This window comes from Onychomys torridus, chromosome 23 (assembly GCF_903995425.1).
Source record: "Onychomys torridus chromosome 23, mOncTor1.1, whole genome shotgun sequence".
Taxonomy (NCBI): Eukaryota; Metazoa; Chordata; class Mammalia; order Rodentia; family Cricetidae; genus Onychomys; species Onychomys torridus.
Window position 1 is genome coordinate 32,781,162 of NC_050465.1, and position 25,941 is coordinate 32,807,102.

A 25,941-nucleotide genomic window follows, 5' to 3' on the forward strand; every position below is an offset into this window, starting at 1 on the left:
TTGTGCTAATGTTAGAGAAATAACATATTCTCTACAATACGTATATATATTCCCTAAACAAAGAACTCCAAATACATGCCTGCTATTGGCATTCCTGCTAATCCGCTCTGTTCCCTCATACGACTTAGGGCCCTCCCGGAAACAATGGCAGTCCTGGCGGCAAAGGTGAAATGGTAAGCTGGGCCACCCTCCACTCATCCCACACCGATTTATGTCTTTAAGTCTGATGGCAGAAAAGAAGGTCCATTCATGGCTAATGTTGGTGTTTGTGTTGTTTTTAGGGTCCTGCTGGAATTCCTGGAGCTCCTGGCCTATTGGGAGCTAGGGGTCCCCCTGGACCAGCTGGCACTAACGGTGTACCCGGCCAGCGAGGTCCTTCAGTAAGTCCCCTCTCCTTCAATGCTTGGAAGTTCATACTTAACTCTCACAACAAACTACTGACAGTCCTTTTGCTCCTTCTCAGCTGAGTTTATATGGCTCTCCCTCTAGCTATGTAACATCCGGCTGGTTATGATTTTGTTAGTTAAATCCTCTTCGTTTTTTCACATAGAGATTTTCTTCCATTTTTAGGGTGAACCCGGCAAGAACGGAGCGAAGGGAGAGCCAGGAGCTCGTGGTGAACGGGTCAGTACTAAATCAACATGCTTGGCTACTTAGAAAACTACTGTGCAAAGAGAAGATAATAGGTGAAAGTTTCTCTACTAAATTTCACCGCAATTCTTTGCGTTTTTAGGGAGAAGCTGGTTCCCCAGGAATCCCAGGACCTAAGGGTGAAGACGGCAAAGATGGATCCCCTGGGGAACCTGGTGCAAATGGACTTCCAGGAGCCGCTGGAGAAAGGGTAGGCTTCCATAGTAACCTGCTTCACCTCCAGGGAACAGCAACCTTTGATATTTTTTTTTCCTGTTTGTTGAGACAGCGTCTTATTCATAGACTAGGTTGGCTTGGACCTTACTCTGTAGCCCAAGCTAGTCTCAAACTCATGGCAATCCTCCTGCTCCAGCTTCCCCTAGTACTTGGATTAGAGGTATGAACCATCCCACCAGTTTAAAAGATAACAAAATCCTGTAATAGTGAATTGCTTTTACACAGTGTTTCACTACAGACTGACCTCAAATTTAGAGATTCACCTAAGTCTGCCTCACAAGTGTGGGGATTAAAGGTGTACACACACACCCTTCTGTAAATTATCTTTGAGTACTCAATTTAAACTTAAAACCCTAAAGAGTTTCAGTTTGCTTATTTCTGTTTTGTTTGTGCATTTGGTTGATTAGTTGTTCTGTGCTTTGGTCTTTTTTATGGTCTCAGAGTTTTGGTTTTGTCTTCTTTAGTTTTATCTTTTCAGTTCTGGGAAGTGACCCTATGACCTGTACTTGGTGGGCAATGCTCTACCACTAAATTAATACCTAACTCCTGTTTAAAGAACTTTAAAGAACATAAGAATATCTGTATTGCTACCCATGAATTTTGAACAAGTTCTAATCTTTTAGACTGAAATATTTAACTGTCATTGTTTCCAGGGTGCTCCTGGCTTCCGAGGACCTGCAGGGCCAAATGGCATCCCAGGAGAAAAGGTAAACACTTCAGTTCCTAAATGTCATTACTATGAATAGCTATTTCTTCTATACATTATCCCATTAATGGAAAGATAAATATCTGGAGAGGCTGTATCAGGATAACAAAATACAAATCATCTCCTCATGTCTTTAGTCCCTGTCTCATTACTTGCTGGGCTTGGTGATGAGTGAAGTCACCTCAGCTGTCCTGAGTGAGAATCACTAATCCCAATGACACCATAAGAACTAGAGAAAGCCCCTGCAAGTGCAATGAAATCTCTAAAGTAACTTCTAACCATTAATGATGCTTAACTTTAAACACACATACACCATACACATATAGCTAAGTCCAAGTAACAATGTTTGTTACAAGCATGGGATATTCTTCACAGTTCCCTCAACTTTTTTTTCCCCAACATGACATTCCAGGATAAACCACATGGTCTTAAAGAGCAGAACTCAACAACAGGAACAACTCTCCTTGAGAAGTCAAATAACTCCACTAGTCATTGATTAAGAGGGTCATCGTCTAAGTTAATCAAAAATATCTAAGATTTGTTATCTTACAACTTAGGGTCCTGCTGGGGAGCGTGGTGGCCCAGGTCCTGCAGGGCCCCGAGGAGTGGCTGGAGAGCCTGGACGAGATGGAGCCCCAGGTGGCCCAGGACTGAGGGTAAGGAGACGTAATTGTTTGAATGACACTGTAATATAGTAAGAAGAAAGACAATGCAGATGATGACTGATCAAAACCAACTCCAACCAGACGATGTCTTTCAGAAGGCTCAAACTAAACAAGCCAAATTCCTTTAAGAAAACGTGGGTTAAGACAGATAAAAGAAAATTCAATATTTGACTAAGATGAATTTTTTAACAGAAAATAGAGAGTATATTTACAAGGCTACATCTAAACATGAGAATATCAAAATTGGTAAAGTTGAATATGTTGTACTTTTTTATTTTAAGTTACCTGACTTGTATATTTTTCATTTAGGGTGTGCCCGGAAGCCCAGGAGGACCAGGCAATGATGGGAAACCAGGACCTCCCGTATGTACAATTATGATGTGCCTTTTAGCCCAGTAAAAAAAGGGAATGCATCCTTTGGCTAGATTTGAATATGTGTATGTACATTATACTTTGATTATGTGTTCATCAAAGTCTGACTAAGGCAGTTGTTTTTCTTACTAGGGAAGTCAAGGAGAAAGTGGCCGCCCTGGTCCTCCTGGCCCATCTGGCCCCCGGGGTCAGCCTGGTGTCATGGGTTTCCCTGGCCCTAAAGGAAATGATGTAAGTGCTACCATTGCTTTCTCCAATAAATACTTGACAGATGGCCTTTCATCTTCTATATGAAAATGCAAAGATACCCAAGACTTAGTGTCTTCCTCAAACTTGGAAGAATATGTGAAGTTGAGTAGCATGTCAGAGACAAATGTATAATTGACTCATGTGTGTGTGTGTTTGTGTGTGTGTGTGTGTGTGTGTGTGTGTGTGTGTGTGTATGTGTGTGTAACTTTGCATGTGTAGAAGGATCAAAAAATGGGGTTTAGACTTTGGTTACTTTTTTTATTTGTGTAAATACTTGCCCTTTTCTTTAGGGTGCTCCTGGCAAGAATGGAGAACGGGGTGGCCCTGGAGGACCTGGCCTTCCAGTAGGTGGCTTTTGTCTTTTTCTGGCTAGCTAAGCAATTTAGTCATCTCCAGTCCCAGAACTGGCTTCATGTATTAATTCTGCTTCCCTGTCATTGTTGTAGGGTCCTGCTGGAAAAAATGGTGAAACTGGACCTCAGGGTCCCCCAGGCCCTACTGTAAGTACTTACATAACTGAAGTGGAGGCAGAGTGGAAGTAGAGCAGGGCAAGCCTTCCGAAATTATGCTATTGCTTCACTGTGTTATAATACTTCACCAAACAGTTACTACACTTCCTTATTTTGTTTTTGAGTTAAATGCTGACATTAACTGTCTGTTGCACTTAACTTGCCTTGAGTATCTTCTATAGCCCAAGTTTTCCCTAATCTTCATATTCTTAACTCTTAAAGTAAGCAATAGGCCTGTGGAGATGTGAACTGTAGGCTAACCAGGAAAGGACAATTTTACAATCGAGTCTATTATTTTGTTTCTCAATATAGGGCCCATCTGGTGACAAGGGAGAGTCCGGACCCCCTGGTCCTCAAGGATTACAAGTAAGAGCTTATTCTTTGAATGTTATTAGCTTTTCACAGACAATTCCATATTTCCATTTCATACCTATTTTTGTGCCATATACTTCAAAATTTTTGTCACCATGCTACTTGTTCACTGGAAACAAAATGTTAATAGTAGTTTCTTCTACGACTATTCTAGAATGTACATGTAAAGCTATTAAAAAAAACTGAGCTTCTACAATTCTATATGCTTTCTATCACAATAAAAAGTCAATGTAGCTAAATTCATCTTCTCCTATTCATCAATCCATCTGTATATACAGAAACAAAAACACAGGTATGAGCACAGGTTTGTAAGGCACAATCACTCTGTCATTAGTTTAAATCGGGCAAACGTTCTATACCTTAAAAAATATGAAAATCATGTCATGTACTACTTTGAAAAATATGTTTACATGTGAAAAGCTTTCACAAAGCCATGTTTGAAGTGATCACACAATGTTACTCTTCATTTGCAGGGAATACCTGGTACCAGCGGTCCTCCAGGAGAAAATGGAAAGCCAGGTGAACCAGTAAGTTGCACTTTATTTTTTAAAAGTTAGCAACTACATAGAAAATCAAAAGCATTTATCTATTAACTTTGTATGCCCTAGTATCTGAGTTTTGATGACGTAGATCAACTGAAAGAATGGCTTGCTAGCATGTGTAACCCTCTGTTAGATCGTTAGCAGAGCAGTACCCACCTGTCTGTCCATTCCTTTGGTAAGTTATCTAGCTAAGGAACTTCTGATAAGTTCAAAGTCATCCTTGGCTACATAACGAGTTTGGGTTACATGAGACCCTGTCTCAGAAGCAACAACAAAACAAAAATGAGTTACTTATAATGTCATTCATACAGTTTAAATTTTTCTATAAAACAACAGAGTTAATTAAGTGCATAGCTTTGAGATTCAAACAATTGTACAACATACAGGCACAGCAGATATTGATGTTGCTTATTACTTGTGCAAAGGATACTGCCAAATGCTTACCATACATAATGCTGATCTTCTAGGGTCCTAAGGGTGAAGCTGGTGCGCCTGGAGCTCCTGGTGGCAAGGTAATTTCTATGTGAACTTTTTAACTATGCTATGGAGCGACTGATTAGGGGAACACTTTTGTTTTCTTTTAGTACATTGAACCAAAAGGTTCTTTGCCTTGAAGGTAAATCCACATAAGCACACTGCAAGTATTTCCAATGCATTGCACTTGCTCCATTGGCATAGTCTGTTTCTCTAACATTAACAAGCACCACAGCCTCAGCCACTCAAGAAGAAATGCCGCTAATACATACATGGGTTTCCTACAGAGATTGTCCTGCTGGAAGAAATGTAAACTTTACCTCTATGAATAATAACAGTAATTACTTCAAAGACACTTTTACCTTAACCAGAACACATACACATTTCATTGTTTTATACTTGTTAAAGATTCCTGTTCTCAATCAACTCATCAAAGTTTTATACTCATAAAAATTTCAAAACTATTAAGGAGTATAAGTTAAAAAACCTAGTAGACAATCAAAATTACATAATTTACAGTGTTTTTCTTCTCTAATAATGTGCTTCTAATGTGGATATTACATTTTCACTGATAGGGTGACTCCGGTGCCCCTGGAGAACGTGGACCCCCTGGAAATGCAGGGACCCCGGGTCTTAGAGGAGGAGCTGGACCCCCTGGCCCTGAGGGAGGAAAGGTAACTGTAGTTTCTGATTGCCCTGAACTTTAGAAGATATATTTTTGTTGCTTTCTTGTCATCTGCCGTTCATCTTTTCATTGCAGGGCCCTGCTGGTCCCCCTGGTCCCCCTGGTACTTCCGGTTCTCCTGGTCTACAAGGGATGCCTGGAGAGAGAGGAGGTCCTGGGAGTCCTGGTCCAAAGGGGGAAAAGGTACTGATTGTTTTATCTTGTTTCTAAAAAAAAAAAAAACAAAAAACAAACAAACAAACAAACAAACAAACAAAAACCCAAACTTTGTAGATTAAAGGAAAGCTATATTACTAGAAACTAATTTCAAAATTATTGCTATTTTATTTTAAGTGAAATTTGGCATAGAGTCCTCCAGCAATTATTAATCAAACTACCAACTTTAAAGCCAACAAATCCTGAGGGCTTCCCTTCTTTTTCAACTTTCACTGGGTGATGACACTGGCTTTTGTTTGGCAGGGTGAACCAGGGGGTGCAGGTGCTGATGGAGCTCCAGGAAAGGATGGGCCAAGGGTGAGTATTCATATTTCTGAGAAATGGGTATTGATAATATGCAATATGTGGTATACCATACTTCAGCTTCCACTGTTTCAAAAACTACTCTCATTAAATGAAACCATGTCACCACATTCTAGACATTAAAAAGACACTAATCACATGATTTTTAAATTCCTAGTTTGTATCTATCACTCCCTAATAGTTCTACAGTGCCATAAGGATGAAGAGAATCCTTAATATAAAAATCAAAAGCCAGGAATGACTATCATAATGAGCCAACAAAATCCAAAGTAATTAATATTGTTAAGAAATATTTTTTTAAATATATTATAAGATCTCACATCACATTTTATTTATCTTCTCTAATAAAGGTAAACAGGAATGAATCAGTGAACTCACTGAATTAAATTACCTTCTATGATCATACTCACAGAATATTGAACTTACTAGGCTTTCTAATATTCATACATAGCAATGAAGGTATCATTTGAGCTACAAGAGAACAAAACCTATCCACTTTAGTAGATGAGTGTCTCTATACTCTGATTAACACAAGAAATGATGTTCATTTCTCTCAAACCTATCTTTCTGCAGGGTCCTACTGGTCCTATTGGCCCCCCTGGCCCAGCTGGTCAGCCTGGAGATAAGGTAACGACACTATTGGAAACAAAAGTCAACCTTTGCTCTAGCAGATACAGAACAATGACAGCATCCTTTGACCTTTTCTCAGGGTGAAGGTGGTGCCCCTGGACTTCCCGGTATAGCTGGACCTCGAGGTGGCCCGGTAAGTGTTAAATGCATTTTCAACATACTCTTAACCCCACACAGATGATTGTCTTGTTTTAGTAGCTTTGCCGCTGCTACTCTGCTCCTCATGCTTGGCTCTACCTTTAAAATACAAGCAATGCAAGAAAATATTTAAAAATTTTAAAATCCACATGAGGTTATTTTAAAGTATTTCATTTCCTGAATAACTCCGGGGAAAGTATATAAATTGAAAAATACTATACATTTCTAAATGATCATTTCTTAAACTTTGCAAGAAGCATCTTCCAGATAAAAAGATCCTTTGCCTTTAAAAAGGCTTGAAACTCAAAGCTGCAGCCTGTGCTTTTGTTTAATCAATGTATTAATTGATGTCCTAACCTTTTGCCTTAGTTTAAATACTGTATAATTAGAAGTTATATAATTAAATGTATTCATATCTGAACACTTTGAAGACATATTTCTCGCAACTTGCAGCACAGTCCAGAGACAGAAAAAATCAATAGTTCTGGTGTTCCTTTCTAATTTTGATGAGAAGTGACAAGACTTTTAGGTTCAACTGTGCTGCATTAGCACTTTTCCCATGAAAGGAAGACACTGCATGATCCGTGTGGGGAAGGTCTTCACTGTGACTAACAGCATTTTTCCCTTCAGGGTGAGAGGGGTGAACATGGGCCTCCGGGACCTGCTGGCTTCCCAGGTGCTCCTGTAAGTATGGATGTCTAAGCATGAATGTCACAGTGCCCATTTTACCATCTTGCTGAAAACTAGCATATACAAGTTATTCTGGTTCTGGTCTTTCTTCAGCCTCTTTCCCCTTTGAAGTTACTTCACCAGTTTTTAAGTTAACGTTTACTTAATTTTCAATGTTTAAGTTTCAGGCAGCTTAAACATCAATCCTCCTTTATGCTTTGACAAGGAGGCAATGCAACATCATGATGCTCACTTTCAAATTTACAGCCCTTGGAAAGACTTTCTCCCTAATGGCAAATCATGCCTCCTCCTCCTCCTCTTCCTCCTCTTCTTTCTCCTCCTCTTCCTCTTTGTTCTTCTTCTTTTCTTCTTCCTCCTCCTCCTCCTCCTCTTCTTCTTTCTTCTCCTCTTCCTCCTCCTCTTCTTCTCTCACAATGTTTTGACTGATCTTGCTTTGTCATGTCTTCAGAGAGCCTTCTATTCCTTTTTGATGGCAACATCTTCCCAGCTTTAAACATATTTCTATGTTCTAAAGAAGTGCATCGTGAAGGAAGTCGGCTCACAGGCTGTCGCTGTTGCTATGTGCAGGGACAGAATGGCGAACCGGGTGCTAAAGGAGAAAGAGGTGCCCCTGGAGAGAAGGGTGAAGGAGGTGCTCCTGGACCTGCAGGGCCCGCTGGAGGTTCTGGACCCGCTGTAAGTCTTATTCCTAAACAATTCCATAAAACATTTTGGTTTATTAATAATTCAACATTCCATGTAAGATTTTTGCATTATGGGAGAATATAATCTCTATAAGAATATAGTCCTTAATTTGAATTTTGGATTCAGTAGTCCAGATATGATCATACGTGAGCTATTTTAAATCTCTTCAAGGGAATGTTACTAGTTTCCTAATGCTTAATGCTTTTGTCATATTTTTATTTCAGTGCTCTGCTTAATATGCCTTTCCTCCCTTTTGTGTTTAGGGTCCTCCTGGTCCTCAGGGTGTCAAGGGTGAACGTGGCAGTCCTGGTGGTCCTGTGAGTACTGATCCTCTTACCTATCACTCTATGAATCCTTACTGAAAAGATTTATTGAGTCCAATCTACTCAAAGACCACCCAATGACACTAGAACCACGGAGAAAAAGTGAATGTCAGTCAGTCGTTGGTAGCAGTGTGTGGATTTGAAGCAGAGGGGGCAAACCATAAATAACCTTAAGATGGAATTCAGGTCCTGGCCCATTCCTTATCTTCATATTTGTGTGTGCACAGATTCATGTTTCAGTGTTGCACTAATGAGTGTGTTTCCATTTCACAGGGTGCTGCTGGCTTTCCTGGTGGGCGTGGTCTTCCTGGTCCTCCTGGCAACAATGTAAGTAAAGTACTTTCCAGCCTTTTTTTGATATATCTTGGAGAAAGACTTCATATATCTAGAATGAGGAAGTGGTATTTTGATAAGCATCTGCCAAATCCCATATGAAATTGAAAATAAGTAAAAGGCAAAGACAAGAACAAAACAAAACAAAAACTATTATGTGCATATTTAAATTTCAATTATTTGCAGGGTAACCCGGGCCCTCCAGGGCCTAGCGGTGCTCCTGGCAAGGACGGCCCTCCAGGTCCTGCTGGTAACAGTGGTTCTCCTGGCAACCCTGGAGTTGCTGGACCAAAAGGCGATGCTGGCCAACCTGGAGAGAAGGGACCACCTGGTGCTCAGGGACCTCCTGTGAGTGTCTCTGTTGTTCTGTTGATCAACCATATATTTTTTATAACAAATTTAATAAGGGAAATATAACTGTGTAGAGTTGAGCTTAGTCTTCCTTATCTATCGCAACAGGGATCCCCAGGCCCACTTGGAATTGCAGGGCTTACTGGAGCACGAGGTCTAGCTGGACCACAAGGCATGCCAGGTCCTAGGGGCAGCCCTGGGCCTCAAGGTATCAAGGTAAGTGACCTTGCACTAGATTCTTGTTTCTCTTATTAGAGGCAGAGATTTGTTCACTGTATCAGCTATGAGATGATTTCTGGTCAATGTCAAAAAGCAGACCTTCCTGACACTTCTAGGTTTGCAAAAAGAAAACTTTTATTAATTCATTCCAAAATATATAGGCAAAGCAAGTCATAAACAAGCCTTGAATATACATACACAGACAAGCCAATATCACAGAAAAAAAACCTTGCTTTTTCAAATGCCACTGTGAGGAAACTTGTGAGCATTCTTCAATTTATTCACTATAACTATGAAGGGAGAAACTGTTTCAGCTCATTCGCGCAGAAGGCTTTAACTGATGTCAATTACCCATCCCATCAAGTCGTTTTGCACATTCTTGGTTTTCCTTCACTGACGTTGCCATAACATTATAGTGCTTAGTATCTGAAATGTGCATTCAGCAAGTAAGCTAACACAATTCCATTTGTATCAAATTTCATAATGTGACACTTCATTCACCATTTTCAAAATATGTCAGAAAAATAATAGCAGGAAATTTGATAGGAATTAGCATATCTAGCAAGATTCTAATAAATCCTGATTTTCATCGTCACCAAGATGATGGTGTCATTATTATATCTATTTCTCTACTCATAAGTTTTTGTTCCTCACAATCACATTTTTGGTTTTGGGGTGGTTTTTTTTTTTTTTTTTTTTTTGCTTTGTTTTGTTTTTTGTTTGTTTCTTTGTTTTTCGAGGCACGGTCTCTCTGTAGCTTTGGAGGCTGTCCTAGAACTCGCTTTGTAGACCAGGCTGGCCTCGAACTCACAGAGATCCGCCTGCCTCTGCCTCCCGAGTGCTGGGATTACAGGTGACAATCACATTTCTTAAAAGAGCTTTTTGCCATTCTAATTCACTGTGCAGTTAGGAAAACACACAAAAAGCTTGCTCTCCCAATTTTTCTCTTATGAAGGACATAGTTTCAAGAAAGTTGGACATCAATAGAAATTGAATAAAACACATTTCCCCCCTCCAAAAATAAATAAATCTTGTAACACTCTACTAGTGGGTGTCTTAACGTGAAATGTCTTTTATTTCTTTTTACACAGGGTGAAAGTGGAAAACCGGGAACCAACGGCCATAATGGGGAACGAGGTCCTCCTGGACCCCAAGGCCTTCCTGGTCAACCTGGTACAGCTGGTGAACCTGGGAGGGATGTAAGTAGCAATGCAGAGAATATGTTCAACCAGTTAGCTAAAATTCAAAATTGTTTGATCTACCTTCTTTCTCAATTATATTTACTCAGTTGTTTGTTTGTGTGTGTACACATGTAGCTCCCCAGGACTGAACTCCAGTCATCAGATTTAGTCACAAGTGCCTCTAGCCACTGAACCATCTCTGCAGTCTGAGATTCAAATAGTAGTTAAAAAACACTTCATGTCTGTGAAAATATAGATATAGGTCCATGTGACCAAGTTCTCTTTTCCTCTCTGATAATCATCCTGTTGTTAAGTTAGAATAGTATAAAAGTCTATGACCAATAATATCTCCCAATAAATTTATTAATGAGGAAAATGCAACTGCTTAACTGATTTAGGAAACAGGTTAATAAAGAAAATTACAACATAAAATTTTGTATAAAATATTCTTTATGCATTAATAATTATACTTAATTTTTCAATTAATATTTACATTAACAAAATACATTTTAACAGGGTGCTATGTGATTTTTGAGAGCTATATTTAATGTGGAAATATTAAGTAAACTTTAATTTTAGATTTCCATCATAATTATAGATCTGCATTTCTCAAAATTTATTTGTTAGCTGTACTGTAAATACCATTTTAAGGTCTTTTTTATATTATTATTCTCCTCACATTATTTTGTGAAATTTTAAGAAAATAGACATCCTACATGTCTGCCAAAGAATTATAATTCTTCAAAGAGTTAAGCCACATTGTAATATATGGAACTTCTTGTCACCACAAACAACCTTTTGCTTCCACTGGGAGACAGGGGCAGCAAGGAGATAGGACATGAGAGGGAAGAAAAATTTACTAAAATGTTATTTGTTCAAAAATGCCATAATGGTATCTAATACTGTGAATACTAATTAGGCATCATCTTTAAAAGGAATAAAAGGCTTGTATATTATTTGGATAATTTCAAGTCATCTGTCTCCTCCTCCCCTTTTAACCAGGGAAACCCTGGATCAGACGGTCAGCCAGGACGAGATGGATCTCCCGGTGGCAAGGTATAACAAACCCATGTACGGTAGACATGCATAATTAAATCCGATGGGCATCGTAGTTAAGTGAAATTGTGAATGTGTTCCAGGGTGATCGGGGTGAAAATGGTTCTCCAGGTGCCCCCGGCGCTCCTGGTCATCCAGGCCCTCCTGGTCCTGTTGGTCCATCTGGGAAAAGTGGAGACAGAGGCGAAACCGTGAGTTCTGATATGCTCTTCTGCATCTGTGCCGGTGTCCCCAGAAAGAGACTGGGGTCGGGGTAGGACGTTACTTTGCCCATCCTGATCTGTCTGTGCTGCAGGAATGCAGTCAGAATTAACAGAACTCTTTCCCTGCTTCTTTTATTTTAGACTCCTTTGTAAAGATGGAGGAAGGGAACAGATTTTGAAGGATAGGGCAATCCTAGCCAATAATAGTATGTGTACTATTATCTCACCACAATGAAGCTAGGAGGACTATTTTCACTTTTGTGAAATTTCAGAACTGTTCATTATATTTAATTTTTAAATTAAATTTTTTAGTTAATTTTTTTATACAATGTATTTTAATCATGTTTCCCCTCCCTTATTCCTCTCAGATCCACCTGTCCTCCCTACACTCAACTTCTTAGATGGAGTTGAGTGAGTGACTGTGCTCAGTCCCCCACGCAGGTGCTCACCTGTTTGTTTACCTCCTAGGGGCCTGCTGGTCCTTCTGGTGCTCCAGGACCTGCTGGAGCTCGGGGTGCTCCTGTAAGTATTGAGTATTTGTGCTATTGTGTTCTTAAACTCATTTTAGTGTGTGAAAACATGCTGCTGCTTTTTGAAATGTCTAGAAAATGGTTAGGATGACAGATACATAACTATGGAGAAAATACAAACATATTTGATGGTACAGAAAACAGTTCAGCTTCTAAACTGCAAGTTCCATGTAGCTAATCATACAGACATCAATTATGAGGACTGCAATTACCAATCCAAAATTTAAACTGAAATAATCTTTGTTATTTATGAAGTATCTCTGGATGGGGATTTCTAGCTAATGGGATCCTATAGAATATAATACATTTATTACAACAAACAAGTAGAATGCTATATAATATAACAGATTTATTATTATAAAGCTAATAGAATTCTGTAAATCATAATAGGCTTATTATGAATTAGATTTTATTCTCTCAATATGTCTGTATACTAATGACCCTAATTTGAAATATATTTCTATAGGGTCCCCAGGGTCCACGAGGTGACAAGGGCGAAACTGGTGAGCGTGGTTCCAACGGCATCAAAGGACATCGAGGATTCCCCGGCAATCCAGGCCCCCCAGGTTCTCCTGTAAGTGTATCCACTTTTGCAAGCACTCCTTCACTGCATGACTGATCAGAGACTCAGACTAGAACACTTCCCACCTCTAAACTTATAAACTAGAAGAGATGAGACATGAACTCAAGAGCTTATTGAAAATAATGGTTTGACATGAAAAAATGAAGTGAATAAGAGAAGTATAGTTCAACATGACCATTGCATTCTGGAATGGTCTTTGACAGTCCCTTCCCTAAGCTGTGGGAGTTATTTAGCGGTTTCTATCTTTCTTTGCTTTCCAGGGTGCTGCCGGTCACCAGGGTGCAGTTGGTAGTCCTGGACCTGCAGGTCCCAGAGTAAGTGTCATCGAAGTACATCAGAAGGTGCACATTTCAAAATGTTTACACTGCAGGGATATATTCTAGCATCATAACATGATGTTCGTTTCTTAAGGGACCAGTTGGACCACATGGGCCTCCTGGAAAAGATGGAACAAGTGGGCATCCAGGTCCCATTGGACCGCCAGGACCTCGAGGAAACAGAGGTGAAAGAGGGTCTGAGGTAAATGCTGCTCACGTACACGTGATTTAATTTGTTGTAGTCCATTGTTTCTCAAACACAGCCTTGCTTTTAACGTTGGCAGTCAGTTGAGTACAGTGTAATCACTTACTCTAGAAAAGGAGGGTTAATTCAACAGTCTTGATTACATTAAGACTTTTTATGCCACAGCAACTTGGAGAAAAAAATTATAGTTTTATGAGTGATATTTTGATATAATGACATCTGTTCAGCTAACCAAATAACTATGCCATGCTGACCTCACACCAAAGAACTCATAGAAATAATTTTAATTTTTGTAGAGATATTACTATTAAACAACTTTTCCAGCTCCTGTCTTGCTGCTGATAGAATGACGGCTAGTGCCTTCATACTCCACGGCTTTGGGGCAAATGTAGTAACAAACCACTTTTTTTCACAAATATACATGTGGCAAATGAAAAACCAGTAAGTTGAAAGCACAAAGATATGGTGGTAATGGGAAATTGGATCCCAGAAGATTAAGTCCCTGTTTTATTCTTTCTCATGCCAGTATTTGAATTGTGCTTTCTGGGTTGTTTGCTTACGTCTTTATTCAGGAGAAATGATGAAGTTTGTGCTCAATCCTGTTTATTCTTACATAATAAAATAATGTATTTGTTGGTAATGAATTACATATACTATAAATAGACAATCATGAGACTACAAAATCATCTACATTTTTAAATTAAAGTCATTGTGGGAACATATGTGGATTGCTTACAATCCATTTTCCTAGACAAATGGCAGTCCTTCAGTGGAGATCCAAGAAAAACACTTCAATGTGAGTATTTTTACTCACCTAGGGCTCGCCAGGACACCCTGGGCAGCCAGGCCCCCCAGGACCTCCTGGTGCACCTGGTCCTTGCTGTGGTGGAGGTGCTGCTGCCCTTGGAGGTGGAGGTGAAAAGGCTGGTGGGTTTTCACCATATTATGGTGATGAACCAATGGATTTCAAGATCAACACCGAGGAGATTATGTCTTCACTCAAATCTGTTAATGGACAAATAGAGAGTCTTATTAGTCCTGATGGTTCTCGTAAAAACCCTGCTCGGAACTGCAGAGACCTGAAATTCTGCCACCCAGAACTCAAGAGTGGTATGTTTGAGTCTTTATCACTTGTGGCTATAAACTTACAGAGAAAACTGCTTCTATTAGAATTTGTCCAAGAAAATTTTTCTGATGGAAAATATTTTAAAGCCATTATACTATTCAAACATTGTTAATTAAGTTTAAAACACTTGATAGTAAAGGGTAAAAATAATATTTGAAGGTCTAATTTGAAGTATAATATAAATAATTGAAAAATATTTCAAATATAAGAAAATTTAAGGATAATATCACAAAAAATTTAATACAAATATTTCTAAATATAAAAACAAAAATCAAAAGGCATATATGATTCTATTCCTATAGTTAGATATGCATAATTTTATTATTTTGATTATTGTATTATATATTTATTAGAATTCATTTTAATGAATCAATGATTAAATTTCAATTTTTTTCCTTAAACCATTTCTGTCTTTTATCTACTATGGGATGTATGATTTTATATTTATTAGTAAATATATTTATTATAATCAATGTAAAATTGGTCTATTATTTTCAAATTTTGAAATATCTTTTAAATATCTTGACATAGATTACTGCTTTTGCTCAGAGTAACCTTTGGGCATTACTTAACATAGGAAATAAGTATAAGTTAAGTTAAACTATGGTGCCGTAAATCTGGACTAAAATGTTATCTTTAAAACAAAAGTGAGATTTATACAAGTACAACACACCAATCTATATATCAGTCAATGACATTATTTTTAATTTTTGTTCTTACATGGTTCTTACTAACTTCTCACTTCAGAAATATCAACCAGCTGTGATATAGATAGATAGATAGATAGACAGATATAGATATAGATAGATAGATATTACATAAAATGCATTAGCACTCAATGCTCTGAACCAAATAAACAAGCATATCTTCCAGCCTAGGCTCCACTTCTGAATTTTATAAACAATTCCCATTATCTGTTTTGGTGACTTTTCAGGAGAATATTGGGTTGATCCTAACCAAGGTTGCAAGATGGATGCTATCAAAGTGTTCTGTAACATGGAAACTGGGGAAACATGTATAAATGCCAGCCCTATGACTGTTCCACGGAAGAACTGGTGGACAGATTCTGCTGCTGAAAAGAAACATGTTTGGTTTGGAGAATCTATGAATGGTGGATTTCAGGTAAGAAAAGATATACCTTTTAAATCAGGGAATGTCTATGTACCTGACATTTAATTTTTTTCCTTTTACTTCTTTATGGTTGCTAAGTAGAATACCCCAAACATTTGTTTGGTTAGAAAACTATTACTCCTATAAAAGGCTAAATTATACAAGGTCAGTTGAGTATAAACACCTTTATTCGCTAAGGCATTTACTTCTGCATACAATAAAATATAATCATATAACATATATGAAGAACTTACAGTGCAATATCTTTGCTGATATTGCATGAATTCTTTACCTGAGGCTGCAGTCGTGACCTTTGATATATTCTTTTGTCTTGTTACAGTTCAGCTATGGCAATCCTGATCTTCCTGAAGATGTCCTTGATGTACAGCTGGCATACCTCAGGCTCCTCTCCAGCCGGGCCTCCCAGAACATTACATACCACTGCAAGAACAGTATTGCCTACATGGATCAGGCCAGTGGCAATGTCAAGAAGTCTCTAAAGCTGATGGGCTCCAATGAAGGGGAATTCAAGGCTGAAGGAAACAGCAAATTCACTTACACCGTTCTGGAGGATGGCTGTGCTGTAAGTAACACTGTCTTTGAAAGCAGGATGGCAAATATTGTCAGAATTTGTTGCTTAATCATCCAAACTTTTGCCAAGAGGAAACAGAAACAATAAGGGAGACAGAAGCTGCCTAGTGGCATGAATTATTTAACATCTACCTATTTGTTCTAGAAAATGTTAAACGTTACAAAAATTGAATATACCCTAACTTCTAGATGGAAAACAGTTGAAATGAAAATGATTGAAATTTAAACTCATAAAACCTCTAATAACTGGGATATTTACTGTATATTATACATAATATTTATTATATAAGGTCTATCAGACATTGATTTCTTTTAAAAATATAAAGATGTAAAGTCTGTCTTAAAGTCTATTCTTTTTTCTCATAATTTATTGAAAGGAGAACTCACTTCTAACACTAGCTACTCCCATTATGAGTGACTCACCCACTTCTTACTAAAGCAACTATAATATGAAAGCAACAACCAGAACCAGGCTTAAGAATGGGTTAGCCTATGGCAATCCCCCTTCTGGGTTAACTATTGAGTCTTACCAGGCTTTGACTAATATTTTTATTTATCAACCAAGAGAATTAAAGCTTCAAATAAAGAAGTTCCCATATGTCTAGAAGGTTCCATGTGCACTACAGAGTAGAAGACAGTTTTCCAACATGATTAGTTAAGTAAATTATCTGTGTAACTATAATGCCATGGCTCTTTTCTTACAATTTATTTTTCTCTTTTGAATAGAAACACACCGGGGAATGGAGCAAAACAGTCTTTGAATATCGAACACGCAAGGCCCTGAGACTACCCATCATAGATATTGCACCTTATGATATTGGTGGTCCTGATCAGGAATTTGGTGTGGACATTGGCCCTGTTTGCTTTTTATAAGCCAAACTCTATCTGAAACCCCAGCAAAACAAAAACCGCATCCATGTGTTCTTCTTGTTATAATCTTGTCAATCAGTGCAAGTGACCTTCTAAATTCCAGTTATTTATTTCCAAATTTTTGGAAAAAAAAAGTATAATTTGACAAAAAGAGAATACAATCTTTTTTGCCCTTCCATCCACCCAGTACAGTTCAAATGCTTTTGTTTTATTTTTTTTTATCAGTCCCAACTTCAAAATGTCTCAATGGTGCTATAATAAATAAAATGTCAACACTTTTATGATAACACTGTGTCACATTCTTTGGACTCTTACCCACCTGCAGAGCAACGGTCACACTCACTAGCAAAAGAATACCTTTCTTTTCCAAAAAGGCAAAGGTGAAATTAGAAATGACCTCCCTATTCTAACTACCTCAACTGGTCAGACAGATAAATTCTGAGTTCTAGAAGACTGCACCATTATGTATAACTTGACAAAACTTACTAATTTCATCAGTTACATGTAGAATGTTGGTGAAATAGAAAATCAGACTGCAGTGTAGGAATTTGAAGAAGGGCTTTCAGTGCACAGTTGTCTTCATTGTAGATACCAATGCTTTTTAAGGTGCTTTTCTCTGTTATGTTGGTGAACTTACAAATATTTGGGAGGGCTTTAAAGACATATGATATGGTGCTAATGTATTTTCACTTTCAGAACTCTAGGTCAAAATTAGTTAACTTGATTCAAGCCACAAATGCATAATATCTGTCCCTGTCATCTACTAGAAAGATTAATTGGCATGCTACAGGAGCCTTTCTCCCTTTATCCTGTAAAAATCAACAATAAAAAACAAATTTGGGGTTTCTTTTGTCACAATAATACAGAGAATACTTTAAACATTTTTTGTAAGCTTGTATATGGGTGTTGATTTTTTCTCTCTTACAGTCACTCATAATAAAATATCTTAATGAAACATTCCTGTTTTGTCACTTCTCACCGATTTCACAATGGCATGTTTACACGCAAGAACTTCAGTAATTTTCTAGAGGATGATTTAAAAACATGACATATATGTACAAAATAAAGATATGTGCCCTAGTGAATTCTGTACATTTTAGATCATATTTAATAGAAACATTAATGCTATTTAAAACTGAGAATGCTAGATTTGAGGAGACCAATCCCCAGAAAGAGTTTGAGAGAACACTGGAATGTCCTCCATGTGGGAATTAAAAAAGGACGCTAGTAAGTTAACAGGAAGTGATCAGCTCTAGCACAATGCAAATCCTAGGTCCCTATACCTGCATGTGCAGTGTGAAGATGTTGAAGAGAAATAGAAAAATGATTACCAGGAGCTGTGAGTAGGGTGGTATTGGGGCCATTTTATCAATAGATATAAAATAATGGCCAACAGGTGTAACTTCAAAGTATCTACTGGTGACTGCAATTAATATACTTGAAGTAACTTTTAATTTTTTCTTGTCCAAGTTCTCAAACAAACCACTAATTTTTTTTTTTGAGACAGGTTTTGCTAAGTTGCCTTCCTTGCTATGTCTCTCGAGATCAGTGTGTAGGTTAAGAGTTCTGAAATGTGATGCTTCTGTCCTAGACTCCTGGGAGGCTAGAATTTTAAGCATGGCTATCATGTTCAAGTAATAATAGATTTCTTTATGAGACTTCCACATATGCATTTAATATATTTTGTTCATTTTCATTTTCAATTTGAAATGCTTTCCTTAGTAATACAGAGTGGGTAAACATTCAATTATAAAGCCAAATGTCCAGATTGATTCTGTTGTTAATTGTGGTAACAAAAACAGTAAGAACAACACACAGAGGGACCATCAGCACAACCGAGCCACCAGCAAGTTGGTGTGTAGAGCTAGGAGTACAATCCAGTGTAGTATTTGCTAGCACAATACTAAGAATAGTAAGGAAATCCATTACTTTGGACAATCAACACACCCTTATATCTAATAAAACCTTCCAGTGAAATATTAACCCAGAAACAGTCTGTGTGAACTGCCTCTTGTTTTGTCATTAGGACATGTTTAGTTTGTGTATTTATGATGTTATAGTGCATTCTGTACCTATTATTTACATATAAATTACATATGCATAATAATTTCAGACATAAGGAAAGAATGAATGCAAACTAAGAATATGAATTCAGATTTATTAGAATTTTAGTTTTTGTCAAGAGAAGAACATGAAGTATAACATCCTACCTCCTGCATCTACAGCTCAAGTGTCATGGTATCAATATAACACATGCATTGTGTGCTACTTACACTTAGTATTCACTTTAATGCATAGAATAACCGTTATTAAGCATCTCATTCTAAACTAAGCATCTAAACACCCTGCAAGGAACTTACAATTTGATGTAACTTACTTGATCATGGAAAACCCAAAGACATTTGCCTTCCCAGAGACCCATCTCATTGAGTGGGGTGATCTGAATTCGATCAATCAGAACATATGCCTGCAATTCTCTGTCTAAAATACCTGTGTTAGTTCCAAATTACTGCTAAAGCACATACACTACATTTGGGCTTTCACATGTCTGGATGTCAAATCCTATACTGGATTGACTGAACAAACATGAGGTGTCAACCAAGTCTATGTTCCTCCTGAGAGACTCTGGGGCAAAGTATTATTGTACTTTTCCAGGCTTCTGGAGATGACTGAGGTTCCTTTGTCCATGTGCTACTTCCATTTTTAAAGCCACAGTACTTGCTTGTGAATTTCTCACATCACTGGACTCTGATGTTGCCTCTTTTATTCTTTCACATAAAGCACCTTTCTGACAATGTAGGCACAACTGGAAGATCTGGGACAATCTATTTTCAAAACATGGTAATATTTCTGCTGTTCTTAAAAGATTAAATAACTACAAGGCCAGTCCTCCTCATACCCTATTCCCACTACAGCGTAGTTTATCTAGACTTATAACTAGAATCAGATCTCAGAATGTTTCAGGGAGTAAAAATTAAAATGTCAGTCTCAGGAGAAGGCTGACAAACAAAAAATGAACAGACTTCATTAATTTATACTGCCTAAAATTTAGAAAATATGTGTGTCAGTTCTGAGAAACATGACAAAGGATAGTGCGTTTTCGGAAGACGTATCAATACATGCACATAGTAGGAAGCTCTAGGAATAGTTATTAACATGGCTATTTAAGTACACTTAGATCTCAGATCTGCTGAAACAGAACAAATTTGAGACTTCAGAAACTTCCTCCCAGGCAAAAAACGTCATTCCAAAATATTAGAAGACAGAAATGCTGCCATAAACTTACAGCACCTGATAGAACCACTCATTTTCTAACGGGTGTCACTTTCTGTATAAGGTATTTGTCTTTTTTCTGCAACAAAATACCAGACAAAAGCTTCTTAAGGAAAGGTTTGGAGGTGAATATTTTCGGGGATCTGCCCATCAGAGTAGAGATGCTGTGAAAGCAGGGTCAAGAGGCATCTAGTCATACTGTGTCCATGTCAAGAAGCAGGGAATATTGAATGCTTGGGCTCAGCTAGCTTTCCACTGTTTATTCCGTTCCAGAAACCCAGCCCATGGAATAGTGCTGCTCATTTCAGGATCAGTCTTCTCATCTCAATTTATATTATCTAGATAATCCTTCACAGGTATTCTCAGAGGGCATCATAATCTAGATAATCCCTTGAGGCATACCAAGAGGCTTATCTCCTAGGCTATTATAGATGCTGTCAATTTTGTAACCAATATTCATGCTTTGATGGTATTATAGAATATCTATTGTTATTGAGCCATGTGAAGGTTTTGGACATTGCTCTCAGGGAGCAATGGGAGATGAGGACCACCATAGTAACAGATGTTATAATCTAGTTAGCATAGAGTACACTGATGAGGCTGATTTTGTGAGATAATATTGCATGAGGAAAAGAGTTCAAGATTTAGTAGTCTATTACAATAATCTTATCCATGGATGATGGTGGCCTCTACCAATGTGGTCATGATATATGGGATGTAAAAAATTTTATTTTGAATGCATTTTGGGTACATGGCCAACAGGAATTTCTAACAAATTTGTATGTAGTCTAAGACAAAAAGGTAAGGAAGGCACAAACCAAGGCATATGACATGATTAACTAAAGAGTTGCAAGATGACACACATCATTTATCCCAATGCTCAGCAGGATCAGGCAGGAGAATGCTATGTAGCTGGAAACAGCATGTGTTACATAGTCAGACCCAGTCTCAAAAGTACAACAAATTAATTTTAAAAAGAGTTGCCAGAAATCATCAAAGTATAAAATATCAAGGGTTTCAACATTCCTAACAGGGTATATTATGTTTTAGATACTACATTGATCCAAGGAAGTAATTGAGATTATAAATCTATTGAGTATATAAAAAAAAAAAGAGAGAAACTACAGAAGCGAAGACCTATCCATGTTTCAATGTTTACAAACTATTAAAATGAACAGAAAGCAGTCAAGGAAAGAGCAAAGGGATGAAAGTAATGTGGGAAAGTGTAGTAACATAGACGACAAAGTTTGCTGATCACATTTTGGAACCATGACATATCAAAAGTTGTAAAACTCATAAGACCCTCCCAAAAGCCATACAACAACAAGCAAACAAATGATTTTAGTGGAGCAGCCAGCAAGTTGGGCATGGGGCTCTAGCCATGTAGCTTTTGTGAGTTTTTATGCCTGCTGTGGTGTGCCCTTTGGTGGTGCAGTTGCCTTTGGGCACCTGTAAGTACCCTCAAACATGTCACTGTAATTCTAATAACCTGTAAGTAATTCTAATACACCCATTGGTTCACCAAGCTAGACTTGGATGAATTCTTTCTTTGGTCTATTGTAAGTACTCCATCTGAGATGAATAGATATTTGTTCTATTGTGATCAATGTCCAACCTGGTACCAAAAGACCCAAAGACATGTTGGGGAAGAGCAGTTACATGAATGATATGGTGTGCAACTAAGGTTGATCTACCTGAGGGTAAAACATTCATGGAGACAATGACAACACAGCTATCTTTAAGTGTGTGATGTAAGATTGAATGCTCTGTTGATGTAGTGGCAGTTGTGTGCTCCATAGATAGGTGACAACACTTGGAACCAAGGATGAGCCTTCTGGAAGTAGTGTCTCTAGGGGAACTCTACGGGCAGCTGCTTTTCTCTATATGGTATAGGGTGGCATGTGTGAATGAAATCTACCACACAAATATAGGAATACACCCCAAAATGACTGATGGACTAATGAGTGCACTCCCTGAAAAACACATATGAATATGACTGTTAGCAAACTGTGGAGGCTACTGAATGCCCTTTGCTGTGGGTAATGAAACAGAAAACTGAGACTCTGCAGTCTGCACACAAAGAACTTGCCACGTGAGGGAGAAATTGCAATGGGAAAAATACCTGTGGGTGCTGTCCTCTGCTCTCACCTCTGATGTGGCAGAAAAAATAAAAGGAAAGGAAAACGCAATAGAGAGGTTGGCTTGTTGTTCCTCACAGTTGGTAGGAAAGAGAAGACTCATGAGATACACGCTTCCTCAGATCCAAAAGCTTGAAACCCAGGGCAATAATCAGATGGTGGGAGGGAAGAAAGTAGACATTCTATAAGATTCTGCTAAGGTCAGAACTTTAATACAGAGAAGTGGAAATCAGAGTTGAACATGCAGATAGAGTCCTAAATTATGTCCCAGAACAGAAAACTGATAACCACAAAAGAGTTAGCATTCAAAGTGCTTGAATTGAAAGACTTTTAAACAAGGAATCATAGAAGTCCTCATAGCCTGTCTCCTGGGGCTGTGGGTCATGGAGGGGGTGGGATTTGTATGCCCATTCTTTAAAAGTGGAGAAACTGAGTGATATACTTATTCATTCTTCCTTGAAATAAGGGCTGCATAACCTGAGACATTAAGGAAATTAGTCTCTGATGGACTGAGTCATGTAAGTCAGCAGAGAAACTTGTTTTTGTCATTTGAGATCCTCATGAATATGAGCAACTGGATGACAATAGAGGAAGGGCACACCTTTTTGAGAGAACAGGGCATGCAAGATGCCATGTTTTTTACAGCCTGGTGAGCTAAATAATAGTGTTTATTAGAGAATTACAAATGGCTGATTCAACCTCTAGGCTGGTATGTGTCTTTAAAGGCTTTGTTGAGCCCCATAATAAGACATAATCTTTATGAGGAAGAAGATGCTCTGTGGTCTAAATGATTTTTCCCATCATGTGAATTGGGTTAAAAATAATAAAACATACAGAAGGAAATGAAAAGAGGGAAACTGTACAATGTTACCAAGAAGCAACCTCTTCAAGATTTGTGTAGGCCAGAGTTCCTAGTATAAAAACCGATAGAAAGTTAAGTTCTGTGTCACCATGCTCCTGGAAAGATTTAAAGCTAGAGCATTCACTTCTTAGCAGTGGAGAAGGACGTCAAAGACAGAGCAGGACAAGTATAAAATTTCAGCTTGACGTTGGCGTGGACACTTATCTTCACAGAGGATGTGCTGTCCATTTCTCCTTCACAAGAAAAGATGCTCAGGTTAGAGATAGAAAAGGACACCCCAGCACCTCTCTGGCAGCCAAGCATGGCCAATGGAGGGCATGAGGCAGGGGGTTAGCTCTAGTAGCCGCCATGGCAGGCAAGAGTCTAGTCCCAGCCAGGCCAAGCAACATAAGACAGCTTCAAAACACAGATTATGGCCGCCCAAAAGGAGTGCTGCTGAATAAGGAAACACAGTGGCCTATGGAGAATGATCACGTACTTTAAATAGAAAGATGGAATAATGTCCCCACATCCATCTTACTCCCAACACGGTTTGTTTGAGGAAAGAAATGATACAATGAATGAGATCACTCTTGCTCTTTTGGCCCTTGCTTACTTTTTAAGTATCTTCCTAGCTATTTAATCACAAGGCCATTAGGAATATACTTAGGTTATACACTAGTGGGAGGGACTTCAGTAAACAGGTTCACCCCCTACAAACAGGTTTATTCACATACAGCTAATATTGGCTATCTGACAGATTTTGAAAAGCATCTAGAAGGACAATAAAAAACATCAACTAAATAGTTTTAACACAGTTCTTACCACGTGGATGCAAAAAGAAATGCCCCAAAGCCGTGCAGTTACAGAATATTATTTGAAGTCCCATAGGTGGCTACTTCTCAAGGACATGACAGCTTACCTGAAACCTCATGTCACTTGTATTAGTTTCATGCTGATAATAGATTCTAAGTCCTTGTTGGCAGAGATACCACACACATGGTTACAGGGCATGGAGAAATTAAGCTAGGACGAGGTTGGAAGCTCCTTCCTTCTTGGTTGTTTTTTTGTAGTACTAAAAGGCATGGTACCTGCTGCTAATGGAAAATTGACAGTGCACACTACACTGTTGTATAAGTTACTTGTTTTGTTTCTGTGACAAAGTATTCTGATGAAAGAAATTTAAGCAAAAAAAAAATGTTAATTTTGGCTCAGAATTTGAAGTTGGGTTTTAACATGGCAGGGAAGAGGTGACATCAGGAATGGGGCTGATAGTAATATACTTTCTGTTGTCAAGAAGCTGAGAGTTGAATGCTTGCTTATGCTTAGCTAGCTTTTTCTCCATTATTCAGTCTAACAACTTCTTGCCCCTGTACCTTTGGAATGGTAATACCCACATGTAAGGTGTGTTTTCCATCTCAATTAACCCAATCAATGAGTCCCTAACAGACCTACCCAGGGGTTTGTGTGGTGATATATTGTTAACCCTGAAAATTTTATCTGGTGATCAGAGGACAAAGCCAGATACTAAATTAGACATAGGGGTCAGGCAGTTGGTGGCAAATGCCTTTAATTCTGTCACTCAAGAGGCTGAGATCCATCTGGATCTCTGTGAGTTCAAGGCCACACTGGGAACAGTGTCAGGCATGGTGGCACACACCTATCATCCTAACACTTGAGATCTCATGTCTTTTCTTGGGAAAGACATACACCTTTATCTCAGGAAGTAAAATGGCAGGACACAGAAAGGTATATAAGGTGTGAGGAAACAGAAACTTGCTCTCTTTAGACTGAGTATTTTGTAGAGATAAGCTAGTGGCTTCAGCAGTTCACCTGAGATCCTCAGGAGTGAGGACTCAGAGGCTTTCAGTCCGAAGATTCATAGAAACAGGATCTGCTGAGGAGTTGATGAAGTGAGGTTGGCTGTGGCTTGTTCTGCTTCTCTGATCTTTCAGCTTTCACCCCAATATCTGGCTCTGGGTTGTTGTTCTTAATAACATTGTTTAGCAATTCATGTTACAGGCTTGTTTTCTTGGTGATTCTAAGTCCTACCAAGTTGAAAATCAATTTTAACCATCAAAACTATCAAAACAACCAAGATAACAGCATGATGTAAGAATGGCATAATAGTTATGGACATAACCAAATGTTTTTCAATTGGATTTAAAGTCTGCTCCACAAGAATGAGATTATATTTGGAATGAGAAGTTAGGACAAAAGCCTGTGGCTGGGAAGGTGATAGGTCCCAAAATACAAGCAATTGCTATTGTTTTCTTAAATGAATATAGTGTCTTGCTTATTAAATTGCTTTATGAATATTTATGATTGCACTGATAGCTTACTACTCTTGGCAGGCTTTGTTGCGAAAGGAAACTTCTTTATGGCAGTTAATGCGGTGCTCCATAACTGGTCAAGCTACTGAGATTAAATAACTCTAAGTGTCTTACTTACAGGTCTGTTACTGTGAAGAGACATCATGACCAAGCCAACTATTACACTATGGGCTTACTTACAGTTTTAGAGGGTTAGTCAATGATCACTATGGTAGGAAGCAGACAGGTCTTGCATTGGGGGAGTAGTTGAGATCTT

At 38.3% G+C, this 25,941-nt stretch overlaps 1 protein-coding gene across 1 annotated transcript in view; it reads left to right on the top strand.

Moving 5' to 3' along the window:
- Nucleotides 1-17,387, top strand: part of Col3a1 (collagen type III alpha 1 chain) — a 35,983-nt gene extending 18,596 nt beyond the window's left edge. The window contains exons 17-51 of the mRNA XM_036173613.1: nt 129-173; nt 282-380; nt 571-624; nt 734-841; nt 1,521-1,574; nt 2,131-2,229; nt 2,548-2,601; nt 2,743-2,841; nt 3,150-3,203; nt 3,306-3,359; nt 3,681-3,734; nt 4,214-4,267; nt 4,750-4,794; nt 5,332-5,430; nt 5,517-5,624; nt 5,901-5,954; nt 6,534-6,587; nt 6,670-6,723; nt 7,359-7,412; nt 7,986-8,093; nt 8,366-8,419; nt 8,699-8,752; nt 8,945-9,106; nt 9,218-9,325; nt 10,420-10,527; nt 11,512-11,565; nt 11,649-11,756; nt 12,237-12,290; nt 12,765-12,872; nt 13,142-13,195; nt 13,293-13,400; nt 14,222-14,513; nt 15,464-15,651; nt 15,980-16,222; nt 16,957-17,387. Coding sequence (XP_036029506.1) covers nt 129-173; nt 282-380; nt 571-624; nt 734-841; nt 1,521-1,574; nt 2,131-2,229; nt 2,548-2,601; nt 2,743-2,841; nt 3,150-3,203; nt 3,306-3,359; nt 3,681-3,734; nt 4,214-4,267; nt 4,750-4,794; nt 5,332-5,430; nt 5,517-5,624; nt 5,901-5,954; nt 6,534-6,587; nt 6,670-6,723; nt 7,359-7,412; nt 7,986-8,093; nt 8,366-8,419; nt 8,699-8,752; nt 8,945-9,106; nt 9,218-9,325; nt 10,420-10,527; nt 11,512-11,565; nt 11,649-11,756; nt 12,237-12,290; nt 12,765-12,872; nt 13,142-13,195; nt 13,293-13,400; nt 14,222-14,513; nt 15,464-15,651; nt 15,980-16,222; nt 16,957-17,103 — 3,246 coding nt within the window. The 3' untranslated portion in view covers nt 17,104-17,387. The remainder of the gene's footprint in view (nt 1-128; nt 174-281; nt 381-570; nt 625-733; nt 842-1,520; nt 1,575-2,130; nt 2,230-2,547; nt 2,602-2,742; nt 2,842-3,149; nt 3,204-3,305; nt 3,360-3,680; nt 3,735-4,213; nt 4,268-4,749; nt 4,795-5,331; nt 5,431-5,516; nt 5,625-5,900; nt 5,955-6,533; nt 6,588-6,669; nt 6,724-7,358; nt 7,413-7,985; nt 8,094-8,365; nt 8,420-8,698; nt 8,753-8,944; nt 9,107-9,217; nt 9,326-10,419; nt 10,528-11,511; nt 11,566-11,648; nt 11,757-12,236; nt 12,291-12,764; nt 12,873-13,141; nt 13,196-13,292; nt 13,401-14,221; nt 14,514-15,463; nt 15,652-15,979; nt 16,223-16,956) is intronic.
- The last annotated feature ends 8,554 nt before the right edge of the window (nt 17,388-25,941 follow it).